Source organism: Xyrauchen texanus, chromosome 5 (assembly GCF_025860055.1).
Source record: "Xyrauchen texanus isolate HMW12.3.18 chromosome 5, RBS_HiC_50CHRs, whole genome shotgun sequence".
Taxonomy (NCBI): domain Eukaryota; kingdom Metazoa; phylum Chordata; class Actinopteri; order Cypriniformes; family Catostomidae; genus Xyrauchen; species Xyrauchen texanus.
This window is the reverse complement of record NC_068280.1, coordinates 26016486-26029826: the sequence shown is the minus strand read 5'-3', so window position 1 is coordinate 26029826 and position 13341 is coordinate 26016486. Positions and strand designations below refer to the sequence as shown.

At 49.3% G+C, this 13341-nt stretch overlaps 1 protein-coding gene across 1 annotated transcript; it reads right to left on the bottom strand.

Annotated features, from left to right (window-relative positions):
- Nucleotides 1-749: 749 nt before the first annotated feature.
- Nucleotides 750-12230, bottom strand: cryaa (crystallin, alpha A). The gene is made up of 3 exons (XM_052126620.1): nt 11857-12230; nt 11089-11211; nt 750-1687 (listed from the first exon to the last, which is right to left on the bottom strand). The coding sequence occupies exons 1-3, from the start codon at nt 12046-12048 to the stop codon at nt 1484-1486; spliced, it is 519 nt and encodes a 172-aa protein (XP_051982580.1). The 5' UTR covers nt 12049-12230; the 3' UTR covers nt 750-1483.
- Nucleotides 12231-13341: the final 1111 nt, after the last annotated feature.

The window sequence follows — 13341 nt, the reverse complement described above, 5'->3', positions numbered from 1 at the left end:
TAAGGAGAAAGCAGGAGCCGTGTGAACAGTCGATGTATCATTTATTTTACACTTAAACTGGACATTTTTTGCCACACACACACTAATGTGTCTTTGGGCACTCCAATATACACACACACGAACGCACAAAGGACAGGCGTGTCAGTCTCTCTTGGTCTTCTCCGGTGCCTGGCTTTCTTTTAAACTCTACCGCACCCTCACTAGAACAACAAACAGGTGTTAGACTGATTTGAACAGGTCACAATCCTTCTCATTCTCATCTCCCATACTCGCTCTCCATTCACACAATAATGCCCCATGTCAGGAAAACACATTGTTCCTCTCATGGTTCATTTAGCAGTTTTTTAAAGGTTTTTATTCCTAGGTTCTTTTAAAAAGTAATTTAAACAATAATTTGTTAACCAGGTGTGTTTAGGAAGATTTGGGAACTGCACATATTTACACTATGAAAAAATAACCTCAATTGAAAGAAAACAGCAATAGTCAATACATAATCAATAGCTGTTTGACAAATGTTTTTTAGAGCTGATGTCAGTGGGTTTGTGTGTTCGTGAGAATCAGGTAAACTCAAGGTAAACCAGCTCTCTCTGGTTTAATATGAATCTGGTTTTGCTAACTGTAGTTGCATACATATGTCATCCAGCTCTCAGCATTAATATAACTTAAATCAGTGAGTCCTATATAGCTTAATTACTTTAATGTATGTGATTAATTGTGATTAAGCAAAAAAGACAAACAGGATTTTCCTTATTGTTAATGGTACAACTTTATTTTTATCACTACTTAGTAGAGCCCAGAGGAGCCAACAATCAGTATAACAGGGAAAGAACCTACAAGACAGGAAAGAGTCAATGACAATAGATGTTTAGAAAACTGTTGACACAGGTAAGGAAGAAGGTGGGGTCTGACTGATCCCAGTGATGGAATCTCTCATGGATCAGAAATCTTCTAAACAGAGCAAGTTATAAACCAAGATCTCCACCTCCCTTAAATAAGCTTCCTCAGGCCATTTAGTTCTCCAATTAAAACTATATTGTATAAGAAAAATAATGCTTTTAAAGAATGATTACTTCCATAGGATATCACCAAGATGGTCAAAGATCTTGGAGCGGTTCTGCAATGGCTGTTCACTTAACATCTGACTAGTAGGAAAGAGGCTTGAATCAACATATATTACATCTTAATCTTTCAGACCCCCCATCCACTCATCTTGATCCATTTCCTGTGTGACTAGCATGTAATTAAATATAAAAACAATATTTTGGATTATGGAGATTTTTAGCTAGTGTAGTCTATTGAAAGAGGGTATTAAGCCAGATCTACTCTGATACCCTTAGACATAGACATGGGAAGAAGGGCTTGTAGATAATTTAACAAATAGATGATTTGCTTAAATCCAGGTGCCCTCTGCAATTAAAGCCTAGACCCCCCTGTGAGCCCCACTCACACCTCCATATCACCACCTGGCTGTGGGTAAGCTTATCTAGGAGGAGCCCGAGTTGGTCTTGTCCTCCCGAGTGACAGGGATGTTGCGGTCTCCACGGCCAGTGTCTATGCCACTAGTCTTGGGTCCACAGAGAGTGAGTAGGCCATCAGCAGACAGTGTGCAGTTGATGGCAGACTGGTCCACACTGGAGGGCAGACGATAACGGCGGTGAAACTCACGGGAGATGTAGCCATGATCATCCTGAGGCAAACCAGAACAGAAACAGAAAACAGAAGTTGTGTGGGTACAGGGCACACTCATATACAGAAATCCACCACGCACAGATATTATCTTTTGTTCCCCTTCTGTCGCTCTCTCCACGTTGTGTCGGAGAAGCGACACTAGGGGTCTCTCTTGAGCACCGAATATACTTCTGATCTATGAAAAAAGGCCAATGAGAAGATGGCAGCTAGTATACTAGAGTTCATTCAGAAATTTGCTTCGGAGCCGATGATTGTGCATGCTGTGCGCGTGAGATCACACCAGTTCCGGGCGATGAAAGCGATTTGAGGACAATGACGGGCTGTGTTCGCCGGATAAATCCCCGCAAACCACCCGCCTCCCCGGCACGCTTGCTGGCTTCCGTCTGAGCTCGGGATGAGCAATTTCTCTCCAATGGGTTATGTTCTCAGTGCGAGAACATAGCTGAGGCAGCATTGTGGTCGCGGCTTCTTTTGTCATGAGAGAAAGCCACTTTAGCCGCCCCCCGCGCCTTGCCTCTTTCCTACATGATTGGGGCAGGCGCCGTGGGCGATGGAGGCGATTTGGGGGAAAATGACGGGCTGTGTTCGCCAGGTAAATCCCCGCGAACCACCCACCTGCCGGGCGCGGAGCAAGGTAAGTGCTTTGAGTTTGTTCTCAGCACCAAAGCCTCGGGACGCACCCTTGCCTCCCGACACCATACTACCTGCTTCGCCCCGCTGCGAAGCCCCCGCTGGGTACGTCCAAAATACTCGTCCCCTTGGTACCCCCAGCACGGAGTTTGGAGGCATGGCTTTCACTGCCCAACCCGTCACGCTGGCTGTACCGGACCATTCGACTCGCCATTCGACTCATTACGCAAATCAGTTTGCCAGGCCCCCACCCCCCCTTCGCAGGCGTCCGTTTCCGCAGTAGACGGCGAACATGCCAAATCCCTGCGCAAAGACGTGATATGGCCTGTCCCCCCAACCGAAATGGAGAAGGGTCTCTACAGCCCTTACTTCGTGGTACCCAATAAAGACGGCGGCTTACGACCAATCTTGGACTTGCGAGTTTTCAACCGAGCACTGCTCAAACTCCCATTCAAAATGCTTACGCAATAGTGTATCTTAACATGCGTCCGGCACCTAGATTGGTTTGCAGCGGTAGACCTGAAGGACGCATACTTCCACGTCTCAATTCTGCCGCGACACCGACCTTTCCTACGGTTCGCGTTCCACGGCCAGGCGTTTCAGTACAAAGTCCTCCCCTTTGGCATGTCTCTGTCCCCTCGCGTCTTCATGAAAGTCACAGAGGCAGCCCTTGCCCCTCTCCGAGAAGCCGGCATCCGCATACTCAACTACCTCGACGACTGGCTCAGACTGGCCCACTCCCGAGAGTTACTATGCGCTCACAGAGACCAGGTGCTCATACACCTCAGCCGCTTGGGGCTTCAGGTCAACCGAGAAAAGAGCAAGCTCACTCCGGTTCAGAGCATCTCCTTTCTCGGCATGGAGTTAGACTCAGTCTCAATGTCTGCACGTCTCACCAACGAGTGTGCACAGTCGGTGCTGAAATGCCTTGCTTCTTTCAAGCCAGGCACAACGGTCCCTCTAAAACTCTTCCAGAGGCTCCTGGGGCATATAGCATCCTCCGCCGCAGTCACGCCACTGGGGTTGATGCATATGAGACCGCTTCAGCACTGGCTTCAGACTCGAGTCCCGAGACGAGCATGCGGCCACGGCACGCACCGTGTGATAATCACCCCTGCATGCCACCAAACACTCAAACCCTGGACAGACCTCTGCTTTTTACGGGAAGGTGTCCCGAGGCATCCTGGTCACTACCGATGCCTCCAAATCGGGTCGGGGCGCCGTTTGCAAAGGGCACACAGCTGCGGGCCTTTGGAGAGGGGCCCCGCTGCGCTGGCATATTAATTGCCTAGAGTTGTTGACTGTTTTCTTTGCCCTGCGGAAGTTTCTCCCGTTAATTTGAGACAAACATGTCCTAATCAAGTCAGACAGCACCACTGCGGTAGCGCACATAAAATGGCAAGGTGGCGTACGCTCCCGCCACATGTCACGACTCACCCGTCATCTCCTCCTTTGGAGGACTCAGGTCGCTGCGTGCCACTCACATCCCCAGCAAACTCAATGTGGTAGCGGACGCGCTGTCACAACAACGCTTGCCCAGTGGAGAGTGCAGGCTTCACCCCCAGTCGGTCCAGCTCATTTGGGAACGATTCGGCAAGGCCCAGGTAGACCTGCTTGCCTCCCGAGAGACCTCCCACTACCCGCTCTGAAATGCCCAAGTCCCTTGGTAAGCACGACTTAATCATCAGGTACCTAAGAGGCGCCCCGAGGTTAAATCCCTCCTGCCAAACCTGTTCCCCTCCTGGGACCTCTCGATAATCCTCGCGGGCCTCCAGAGACCTCCCTTCTAGCCGCTAGAATCAGTTGGACTCAGGGCCCTCTCTCTTAAGACTGCCCTGCTGATCGAGCTCGCTTCCATCAAGAGGGTCGGGGACCTGCAAGCGTTCTCTGTCAGCGATACTTGCCTGGACTTCGGTCTGGCAGACATTCATGTGATCCTAAGACCGCGACCGGGCTACATGCACAAGGTTCCTACCACTCCCTTTAGAGACCAGGTAGTGACACTGCAAGCTCTGCCCCGGGATGAGGCAGACCCATCCCCGTCGTTGCTGTGTCCGGTACGTGCTTTGCGTACCTATCTGACACAGATGCCATTTTATTGGCTTATCACACTCAGGCCGTTGAGTCAGTTTCATCCTGTGTTTTCTCAGGTCCGAGCCAGTAGAACTCTGTAACACGCTGATGGGCTGGCCGGGTGAATCGCTTGCAGATAGCGCCCTTTCCCTCGGTTGAGGTAAAACTGTGCTTCTTTTTTCCCAGGAGATTCCACTCAACTCGAATCCCTGGTTGATTCCTCCCTAGCCCTCATGGGTCCACAGTTCAGTGGAGTTCCTCCGCTGAACTGCGACCCACGAGGGCTAGGGAGGAGTAAACCAGCGTCCCAAACATGGGATCTCCTGGGAACGAAGGCGCACTGTTTTCCCTTGGCGTGCTACCGAGTTCTACGGGCTCAGACCTGAGAAAACACGGGACGATACTGACTCAACTCGGAGATTATAGAATCTCGCAAAAGTGTTAGGTGTTGCCCAGCCCGCTGCTCTACAGATGTCTGCTAGGGCGGTGCCCCTAGCCAGTGCCCATGAGGACGCAACACTCCTGGTGGAGTGAGCTCGGACCCGGCACGGCCTGGGTGTGATAAGCCAGGGAAATGGCGTCGACAACCCAGTGGGCGAGTCTCTGCTTGGAGACAGCATTCCCTTTCTGCTGTCCCCCAAAGCAGACGAAGAGCTGCTCAGAGCGTCTGGTGCTCTGTGTGCGGGCCAGGTAAAACCGTAAAGCACGTACTGGACACAGCAGTGAAAGGGCTGGGTCTGCCTCCTCCCGGGGCAGCGCTTGAAGGTTCACCACCTGATCCCTGAAGGGTGTGGTAGGAACCTTGGGCACATAGCCCGGTCGCGGTCTTAAGATCACGAAAGTGTCTGCCGGACCGAACTCCAGGCAAGCGTCGCTAACAGAGAACGCATGCAGGTCCCCGACCCTCTTGATGGAAGCGAGCGCGATCAGCAGGGCGGTCTTGAGAGAGAGGGCCCTGAGTCCAACTGAGTCTAGCGGCTCGAAGGGGGGTCTCTGGAGTCCCGTGAGAACGACCGAGAGATCCCAGGAGGGGAACAGGTTAGGCCGGGAGGGAGTCATCCTCCGGGCACCTTTTAGGAACCTGACAATTAAGTCGTGCTTACCAAGAGACTTGCCGTCTACCGTGTCATGGTGGGCCACGATAGCGGCGACATACACCTTGAGGGTCTGTAAAAACACGAGCACTGACCTAACTGCGCACTTCTGTGGGTCTTCGGCTCGGGAAGAACACCAGTCTGCCAACAGATGCCATTTTAGGGTGTAAAGATGCCTGGTTGAAGGGGCTCTGGCTTGGTTGATAGTGTCTATGACGGCCGAAGTTAGGCCGGCTAGATCTTCCGTGTCCCGTCCAGGAGTCAGACGTGGAGGTTCCAGAAGTCTGGGTGCGGATCCAAGAGCGTGCCCCAGCCCTGAGAAAGAAGATCCTTCCTCAGGGGAATTCGCCAGGGAGGGGCTGTCGTGAGGAGTGCGAGATCCGAGAACCATGTCCGGTTGGGCCAGTAGGGGGCCACCAGAGTAACTTGCTCCTCGTCCTCCCTGACCTTGCATAGCACCTGTGCAAGAAGGCTCACTGGGGAAAAGCGTACCTGCGCAGCCCCGCGGGCCAGCTGTGCGCCAGAGCATCTGTCCCAAGGGGAGCCTCTGTGAGTGCATACCAGAGCGGGCAGTGGGAGGTTTCCTGGGAGGCAAACAGGTCTACCTGGGCCTTGCCGAACCTGTCCCAAATCAGCTGAACCGACTGGGGGTGGAGCCTCCACTCTCCGGCGGGCAAGCTTTGTCTTGACAGCGCATCCGCTATCACATTGAGGTTGCCGGGATGTGAGTGGCACGCAGTGACTTGAGTCGCTGCTGGCTCCAAAGGAGGAGACGACGAGCGAGCTGTGACATGTGGAGGGCGCGTACACCGCCTTGGCAGTTTATGTAGGCCACCACTGTGGTGCTGTCTGTCCTGACTAGGACGTGCTTGCCGCGCACTAACAGAAGAAACCTCTTCAGGGCAAGAGAAACAGCCAGCAGCTCTAGGCAGTTGATGTTCCAGCGCAGCGGGCCTCGGTTCCACCGGCCTGCGGCTGCGCACCCGTTGCACACGGTGCCCCAACCCAGTTTGGAGGCGTCGGTCGTAACCAGAACACGTCGGGACACCTGCTGCAAGGGTACTCCTGCCCTTAGAAAGCAGAGGTCTGTCCAGGGTCTGAAGGCTTGGCAGCAGGCAGTGGTAACTTTTACGTTGTGCGTGCCGCGGCGCCATGCTCGTCTCGGGACTTGAGTCTGGAGCCAGTGCTGAAGTGGTCTCATATGCATCAACCCCAGCGGCGCGACCGCCGCGGAGGATGCCATATGCCCCAGGAGCTGTTGGAAACGATTTAAAGGTAACACGGCGCCTGGCTTGAAGGAAGCGAGGCATTTCAGCACTGACTGAGCATGCTCGTTGGAGAGACGTGCTGTCATTGAGACTGAGTCTAACTCCAAACCGAGAAAAGAGATGCTCTGGACCGGGGTGAGCTTGCTCTTTTCCCAGTTGACCTGAAACCCCAAACGGCCGAGGTGTTTGAGCACCTGGTCTCTGTGTGCACATCGTAATTCCCTCGAGGAGGCCAGAATGAGCCAATCGTCGAGGTAATTGAGTATGCGTATGCCAGCTCCTTGGAGCGGGGCCAGAGCCGCCTCTGCGACCTTCGTGAAGACGCGAGGGGACAGAGACAGGCTGAAGGGGAGGACTTTGTACTGATACGCCTGGCCGTCGAAGGAGAATCGAGACGTGGAAGTACGCGTCCTTCAGGTCTATCGCTGCGAACCAATCTAGATTCCAGACACCAGATAGAATTTGTTTCTGGGTGAGCATTTTGAACGGGAGTTTGGACAAGGTCCGACTGAAAACTTGCAAGTCCAAGATTGGTCTTAAGCCGCCGCCTTTCTTGGGTGCAACGAAGTAAGGGCTGTAGAAACCCTTCTTCGTTTCGGTTGGAGGGACAGGCTCTATCGCGTCCTTGATTAAAGGGAGGCGATTTCTTCGTGCAGGGACTGAACGTGTCTGTTGTGCACTGCGGAGAAACGAACGCCCACGAAGGGGGGCGGAGACCTGGCAAACTGAATTGCGTAAGCGAGTCGAATGGTCCGTTGCAGCCATCGTGACGGGTTGGGCAGTGAAAGCCACGCCTCTAAGCACCGTGCAAGGGGCACCATGGGGACGGGTTTTTTGGACGTACCCGGCGGGGCTTCGCAGCGGTGCGGAACAGGTAACTCGGGGCGTCGGGGGGCAACGTGGCACCCCAAGGCTCTGGTGCTGAGAACAAACTCAAAGCGCTTACCTTCCGCACACCCGGCAGGGGGCGGCTTCATCCTAATGCTGGCAACCTCTGAACTCGTCTGAACCGGCCGGCTGGCCGGGGAACAGTCGTGGGGCTGAGGGCGGGGGCACCGCGTCCGGGAAGCCGGGACTGTTGAGGCCTGAAAGCAGAGTGCTGTAAGAATGGCATTTGCGGGCCATGTGACCCAGAGACAACAAGAAAATAGCTCTATAGTGTGTAAAGAATTTAACAAAAAATTCTCCTTCCGGCCCTCCACCGGGGGACGGAGTGGTCTTACCAGCTCCGGAGCTACTTTCTCGGTCTCTGGGTCGGTCATCTCAGGGGCGCCTGGAAGCCTTCTGGGTCCTCAAGGGGGTCCGTGAGACGATGGGCGTCCAACTTCCGCGGGGAGCTCAACGCTGGGGCTGAGAGCTGGGCCCACTCACTTGTTAGTTGAGGCGGAGCACCACTTTCTTTCTTCCTTGAAAGCCGCAGGAGGACGCCCTCGGCGAGCAGACAGGGCATGGCCCCTGGCGGCAGGTTTGCGTCAGGGCAAGATGTGTGAAAATAGCCTTTGTCTGTTTCTCCACCACTGAGGACTGCTGGGCGAAGTCGTCAAGTGGCATCGCCAAATGGACGGAACTGGGAGACGGGGGTGTTTGAGAAAGCGTGCTTTGTCTGCCTCTTGTACTGCCTGTCCATCGTTGCGTTTCTGGACCACGGAGTGGCCATCGCCTGTTTGAGTGCGGTTCCTGCAGCACATCAAGAACAAGACTACCCAAGTGCAGATTTTGGAGTGCCCTGGCCCGGTGGACTTGCAGGAGGGGGCCATGGCGTGCAGGGGGAGCGGTCTGGGACCGTTCTACCACCGAGAGTAGCGAGAGCTCTGGAGCGAGGAAGCTGGGCTTGCTCAACTCGTCATGCACGTCCGGGAAGGGATCCAGGGGGGTGCGGCTGTGAGCGGCGCACATGTCCGTGGAATCAATTAAGCCCAGGGAAGCATAGCGGACCTTCGTGCGTCAGGCTCAGACTGGGCGGGGACCCAAAAGGTGGCAGCCCAGGCGAGTTATCCGCATCTGACGCCGCTGTTACGCTCTCCGATGCAGCGGTGATGTCATCATCCAATGTCGGGGAGCTCGAGGGACCGGATGGTAGGCCAGTAAGCGGGCCGCACTAATCCTGAACTCGCGGGAAGCAGGCAAGCGTGCCGGGGAGGCGGGAGGTTTCGAGGGGATTTACCCGGCGAAAGCGCCCCGTTATTCTCCCCAGATCTTTCTTCATCCCCCACGGCGCCTGCCTCAATCTCGTAGGAAGGAGGCGAGGCGCAGGGGCGGCTGAAATGGCTATCTCTCACTACAAGAGAAAGCAGAGATCGCAACGCTGCTGCGGTTATGTTCTCACACTGAAAACATAACCCATTGGAGAGAGTGCTCATCCCGAGCTCGGACGGAAACAAGCAAGCTTGCCGGGGAGGCGGGGGGTCTCTAGGGGGTTTACCCGGCGAAAACGGAGCCCGTCATTGTCCCCAGATCGTTTTCATCGTTTGAAGCGTTTTTTTCTCACTACAAATAAAAGCCTATGACCGCAATGCTGTCATGGTTATGTTCTCGCACTGAAAACATTGACCACTAATAAAAACGCTGCCTGCGTGTGATCGCAACCCAGGAATGCAGGGCAGTTTTTATGGCCGTCAAAGGTGGGGAGAATCAACGCATCCAGAAACTACACCGGGGCGGAAAATCGTCTTTAAAAAGACGCGTCCTGAGAAGGACGTTCAACGGCGCTGTGTTTTTGCTCTTTTAGAGCGAAAATGACTCTTTTAGAATAACTCTTTCGAGTTGTCTGCGCTGTCGAAGCGCCCAGGGCACAGCCGTGCACGAATGAGAAAGCCGCTGTTGTACGCCGTCAAATCCAACAGCATACAGAGCGTCAGAGGATTAAAACAGGAGCTTGGTGTGTAACTCGCAGCAGAGTTCATGCACGACCATCAGCTCCGAAGAAATGTTATGAATGAACTCCCGTATTTGCGCCGCTTAAATACCCGTATGTCCGGGGGCGGGACATGCAAATACTGGTTGCCAACTCTCATTGGACTTTTTTCATAGTTCAGAGGTGAATATCGGCCCTCAAGAGAGACCCCTAGTGTCGCTTCTCTGACACAACGTGGAGAGAGCGACAGAAGGGGAATGAAGGGTTTGTCTATGCTCAGTGCCAGGTTCCCTGTGTTTTGCTTTTCCTTTGGAATTAACTTATTTATTAAAGTTGCATTTAGATCCAAATTCCTTGCCTGTCCCTTCACAGGACTTCAAAGACGTTGGTCATTAATATTACAGTTCAAACTAAATCGATGTTTAAACACTGACCCATAACACTTGACCACGACTTGAACTATACATAAAAGTAATATTTACATTATATTCATGATGTTAGCCAGATGTGAACTGGCCCCCACAGTGAGTCTGGTTTCTCCCAAGGTTATTTTTCTCCATTAATCAACATCTTATGGAGTTTTGTGTTCCTTGTCACAGTCGACTTCAGCTTGCTCACTGGGGTTATTAATACAATTATTATTTAATTACTTATTTTTAAACATGATTAACAATTGTATTTTATCTAATTACACAATGATGATTCATCGACATTATAGACATTACAGTTTATCATCTGTTAATGCCTGATATTCTGTAAAGCTGCTATGAAATGATGTGTACACAAATAAAAATGACTTGACCATTGAAAATTAATTGCTATACTGATTACTGTACTTTAAAATTACATTCTAAAACATGTTTTCGCTCAACGATTTCCTCCATTGTTGAATACATGTCATTCACTCAGCACATCACATTTCTCCCTTACAATGACTTGTTAGGGGTCATTCTTTACACCCTTCAGCTGTCACAGAAATGCAAACAGATGTAGATATTAACATAATTCATATTTTACATGCATTCTACATACTGTAAATAATATTATTTAAAAATTATGTGAAACTCTATTAGTGTACTTTAAAGTAAATAAACTAATTAAAAGTCAGTAACTGTAATCTGATAACAAGAAATAAAAATGTAATGTTACATTTGTTATTTTTTTTATTATTATTATTCAGCTCTTCAAAACTGTTAAACACACAAACATAAATTTGCACTTTTACATTATACATTTAAACAACCATGCACATACATGTTGAGAAAGTAGTGTTGCATAGTTCACTGCACAATCAAGCTGAATGGGTGTAAATGAAGAAGTATAGACAATATTTAGAGCTGGATTCATTCATGATTCACACCTGAACTAACAATCAGGTTTGTGTTCTGTTAAGAATGAGAGAGGAATACTATTTTGTCCACATTGAAGATGCCACTGAACTGTGACCTCACCTGTGTGTGTGTGTGTGTGGTGACCTCACCTGTCTCTCTCCATGTTTGCCCTGGATTTCCACATAGTCATCTGCTACCTTAACACTGATCTCATCAGGAGAGAAGTGCTTCACGTAAAGGTATACTGTAAACTTATCTCTGTCAGACCTCACCTGAAAAGATGGACAAGCACAGTGGAGTCTCAACAACAATGTGGTGTACACACTTAACAATTGTAATAAACCATGAAACACTTCTAAAGTTCATCCGTAGATCCTTGTCCTTCAATGAATAAGGTAAGGAATGCAAAACCAAAATAATAAGAGACACTTTAGGAAATTAAATGATTTTGCCCTTTAATTGAGAAAAAAATAAAGCATGTTTATTTTTTACAGATCAATTCGTTCAGCAAACATCAGTAGAGCGTCACACAAAGCATCTACTGAAACTGTCATATCACACTTCTGATTTTATTCAGACTGAAATGCTTTTAAGTACCTATGTTGCATTTATCTGCAGGTAAATGTCTCAGTGCTTTATTCCATCATCATTTAGCATGTCACTTGCTTAAATTAATAGCGTACAGTTTATATCCTCTATTCCTCCAGAAACAGATCTTCTAGAAACAAATCTTCTCTAGGTGAATTAAGCTGCCTAAAATGTTCAAGTTTTCTCAGCTGCACAATATACCTAACCATGAGTTTGCACCCACATCACAGCATTTATATTTATGGTATATGCTGTAATGTTACAACAATGGTAAAGATTTATCACAATTAAGGCTTCTCATATCAACAAGTAATAAAGCAGCTCATTACCTCAGAGATGCCTGAGTTGGTGGAATCCAGGAAATTGCGGAACAGTGAGTGTCGATAGAAAGGGCTGATGGTTGAGGCAGCAAAGGGGAAGAGGTCATAGTCGAAGAGCCCCTCTCCAAAGAATTGATCGAAAAGACGAGTGGGGTAGCCCAGTGTGCGTCTGAACCAGGGGTGTTGGATGGCAATATCCATAATGTCAGGCTTTGCAAATCTTGGCTTGGATCAGCTAAATGTGGACTGTCAAGTCACTTTGAGCCTATGACTATGACTATTTTTACCTGATGTTAAAGAAATGTTTCAAGGAGAAGATGGAAGTCTAAAGCGAGTATAGAGAGGCCGATAGAGTGAACAGAGATCCCCAAATGTCCTTAGTGGAGGCAACCCCATGGTTATATACCTGTGCTGCAGAAAGAGGGGCTTACAAGTGGATCTCTCTGGTATGTCAATATCTAATGGTGGGAACAGTGCTGTCAGCAGAATATTTGGGGTGCAAACTGACCTGTGAATGAGAGTCTAGCCTTGAATAGCTTCAGGCAGTTCACTGGTGGCTAGCTATTGACGGAAAATAAGTGTCTGCCAAAACAAACCGAAGCATACAAATTAAGTGGAGTGCCTTAAAAATACTTATGGTTTGTTATTAGCCCATTAATTAAAAGCACATTATTTTGGAGACTTACTTCCTCTTCAATTTTTGTTTCTGTTCAAATTCTGTGAGAATTGACACCAAAATTACTGCTAGAACATTGCCACCAACATGCCACCATTCACTTGCATTGTATGGTCCTACACATCAGAGATATGCATCTAAAAATCTTCATTTGTGTTCAGCAGAATAAAGAAAGTCACATCAGAAACACATCTGGTATGATATTTGGGTGAGTAAATGGTGGGAGAATTTTAAATTTTGGGTGAACTATCCCTTTAACAAATAAAAATGTATTACCTTAAATTCTTGTAATCAGATTACAGTTACTGACTTTCAATTAAAGTAATTACTTTAATGTGTAAAGTACGTTACACATATTTCTAAAATAATATTTTTATGTATGATACATTTAAAATATTAATTTATATGTTCATATGTTTATCTGTGTTTCTTTGAAGACTGTCTGCGTATCTGCATGTATTTCTTTGAAGTGAGTGCGATAATGAACAAGGAGAAAATATAGACATTTCAAACTTTTTTGTGAAGTGTTTTAGAAAGTAACTCAAAAGGTAATTAGAAACATGGTTCCCCTTCTGTCGCTCTCTCCACGTTGTGTCGGAGAAGCGACACTAGGGGTCTCTCTTGAGCGCCGATATTCACCTCTGACCTATTGAAAAGGGCCAATGAGAGTTGGCAGTCAGTATTTGCATACACCGCCCCCCGCATACGGGTATTTAAGCGGGGCAAATACGGAAGTTTACGGAGCCGATGGTCTGTTTGCAGTCTGCTGCGAGCCTGTATCTCTGACGATCTGCCTGCTGTTGGATTTGACGGCGCAC

Coding starts and splice junctions, on each gene's coding strand:
- cryaa (XM_052126620.1), bottom strand. CDS start 12,048: ATGGATATTGCCATCCAACACCCCTGGTTCAGACGCACACTGGGCTAC. Junction 11,212..11,856: donor CCAACTCAGGCATCTCTGAG/GTAATGAGCTGC, acceptor CCATCTTTTCAG/GTGAGGTCTGACAGAGATAA. Junction 1,688..11,088: donor GCAAACATGGAGAGAGACAG/GTGAGGTCACCA, acceptor GGTTTGCCTCAG/GATGATCATGGCTACATCTC.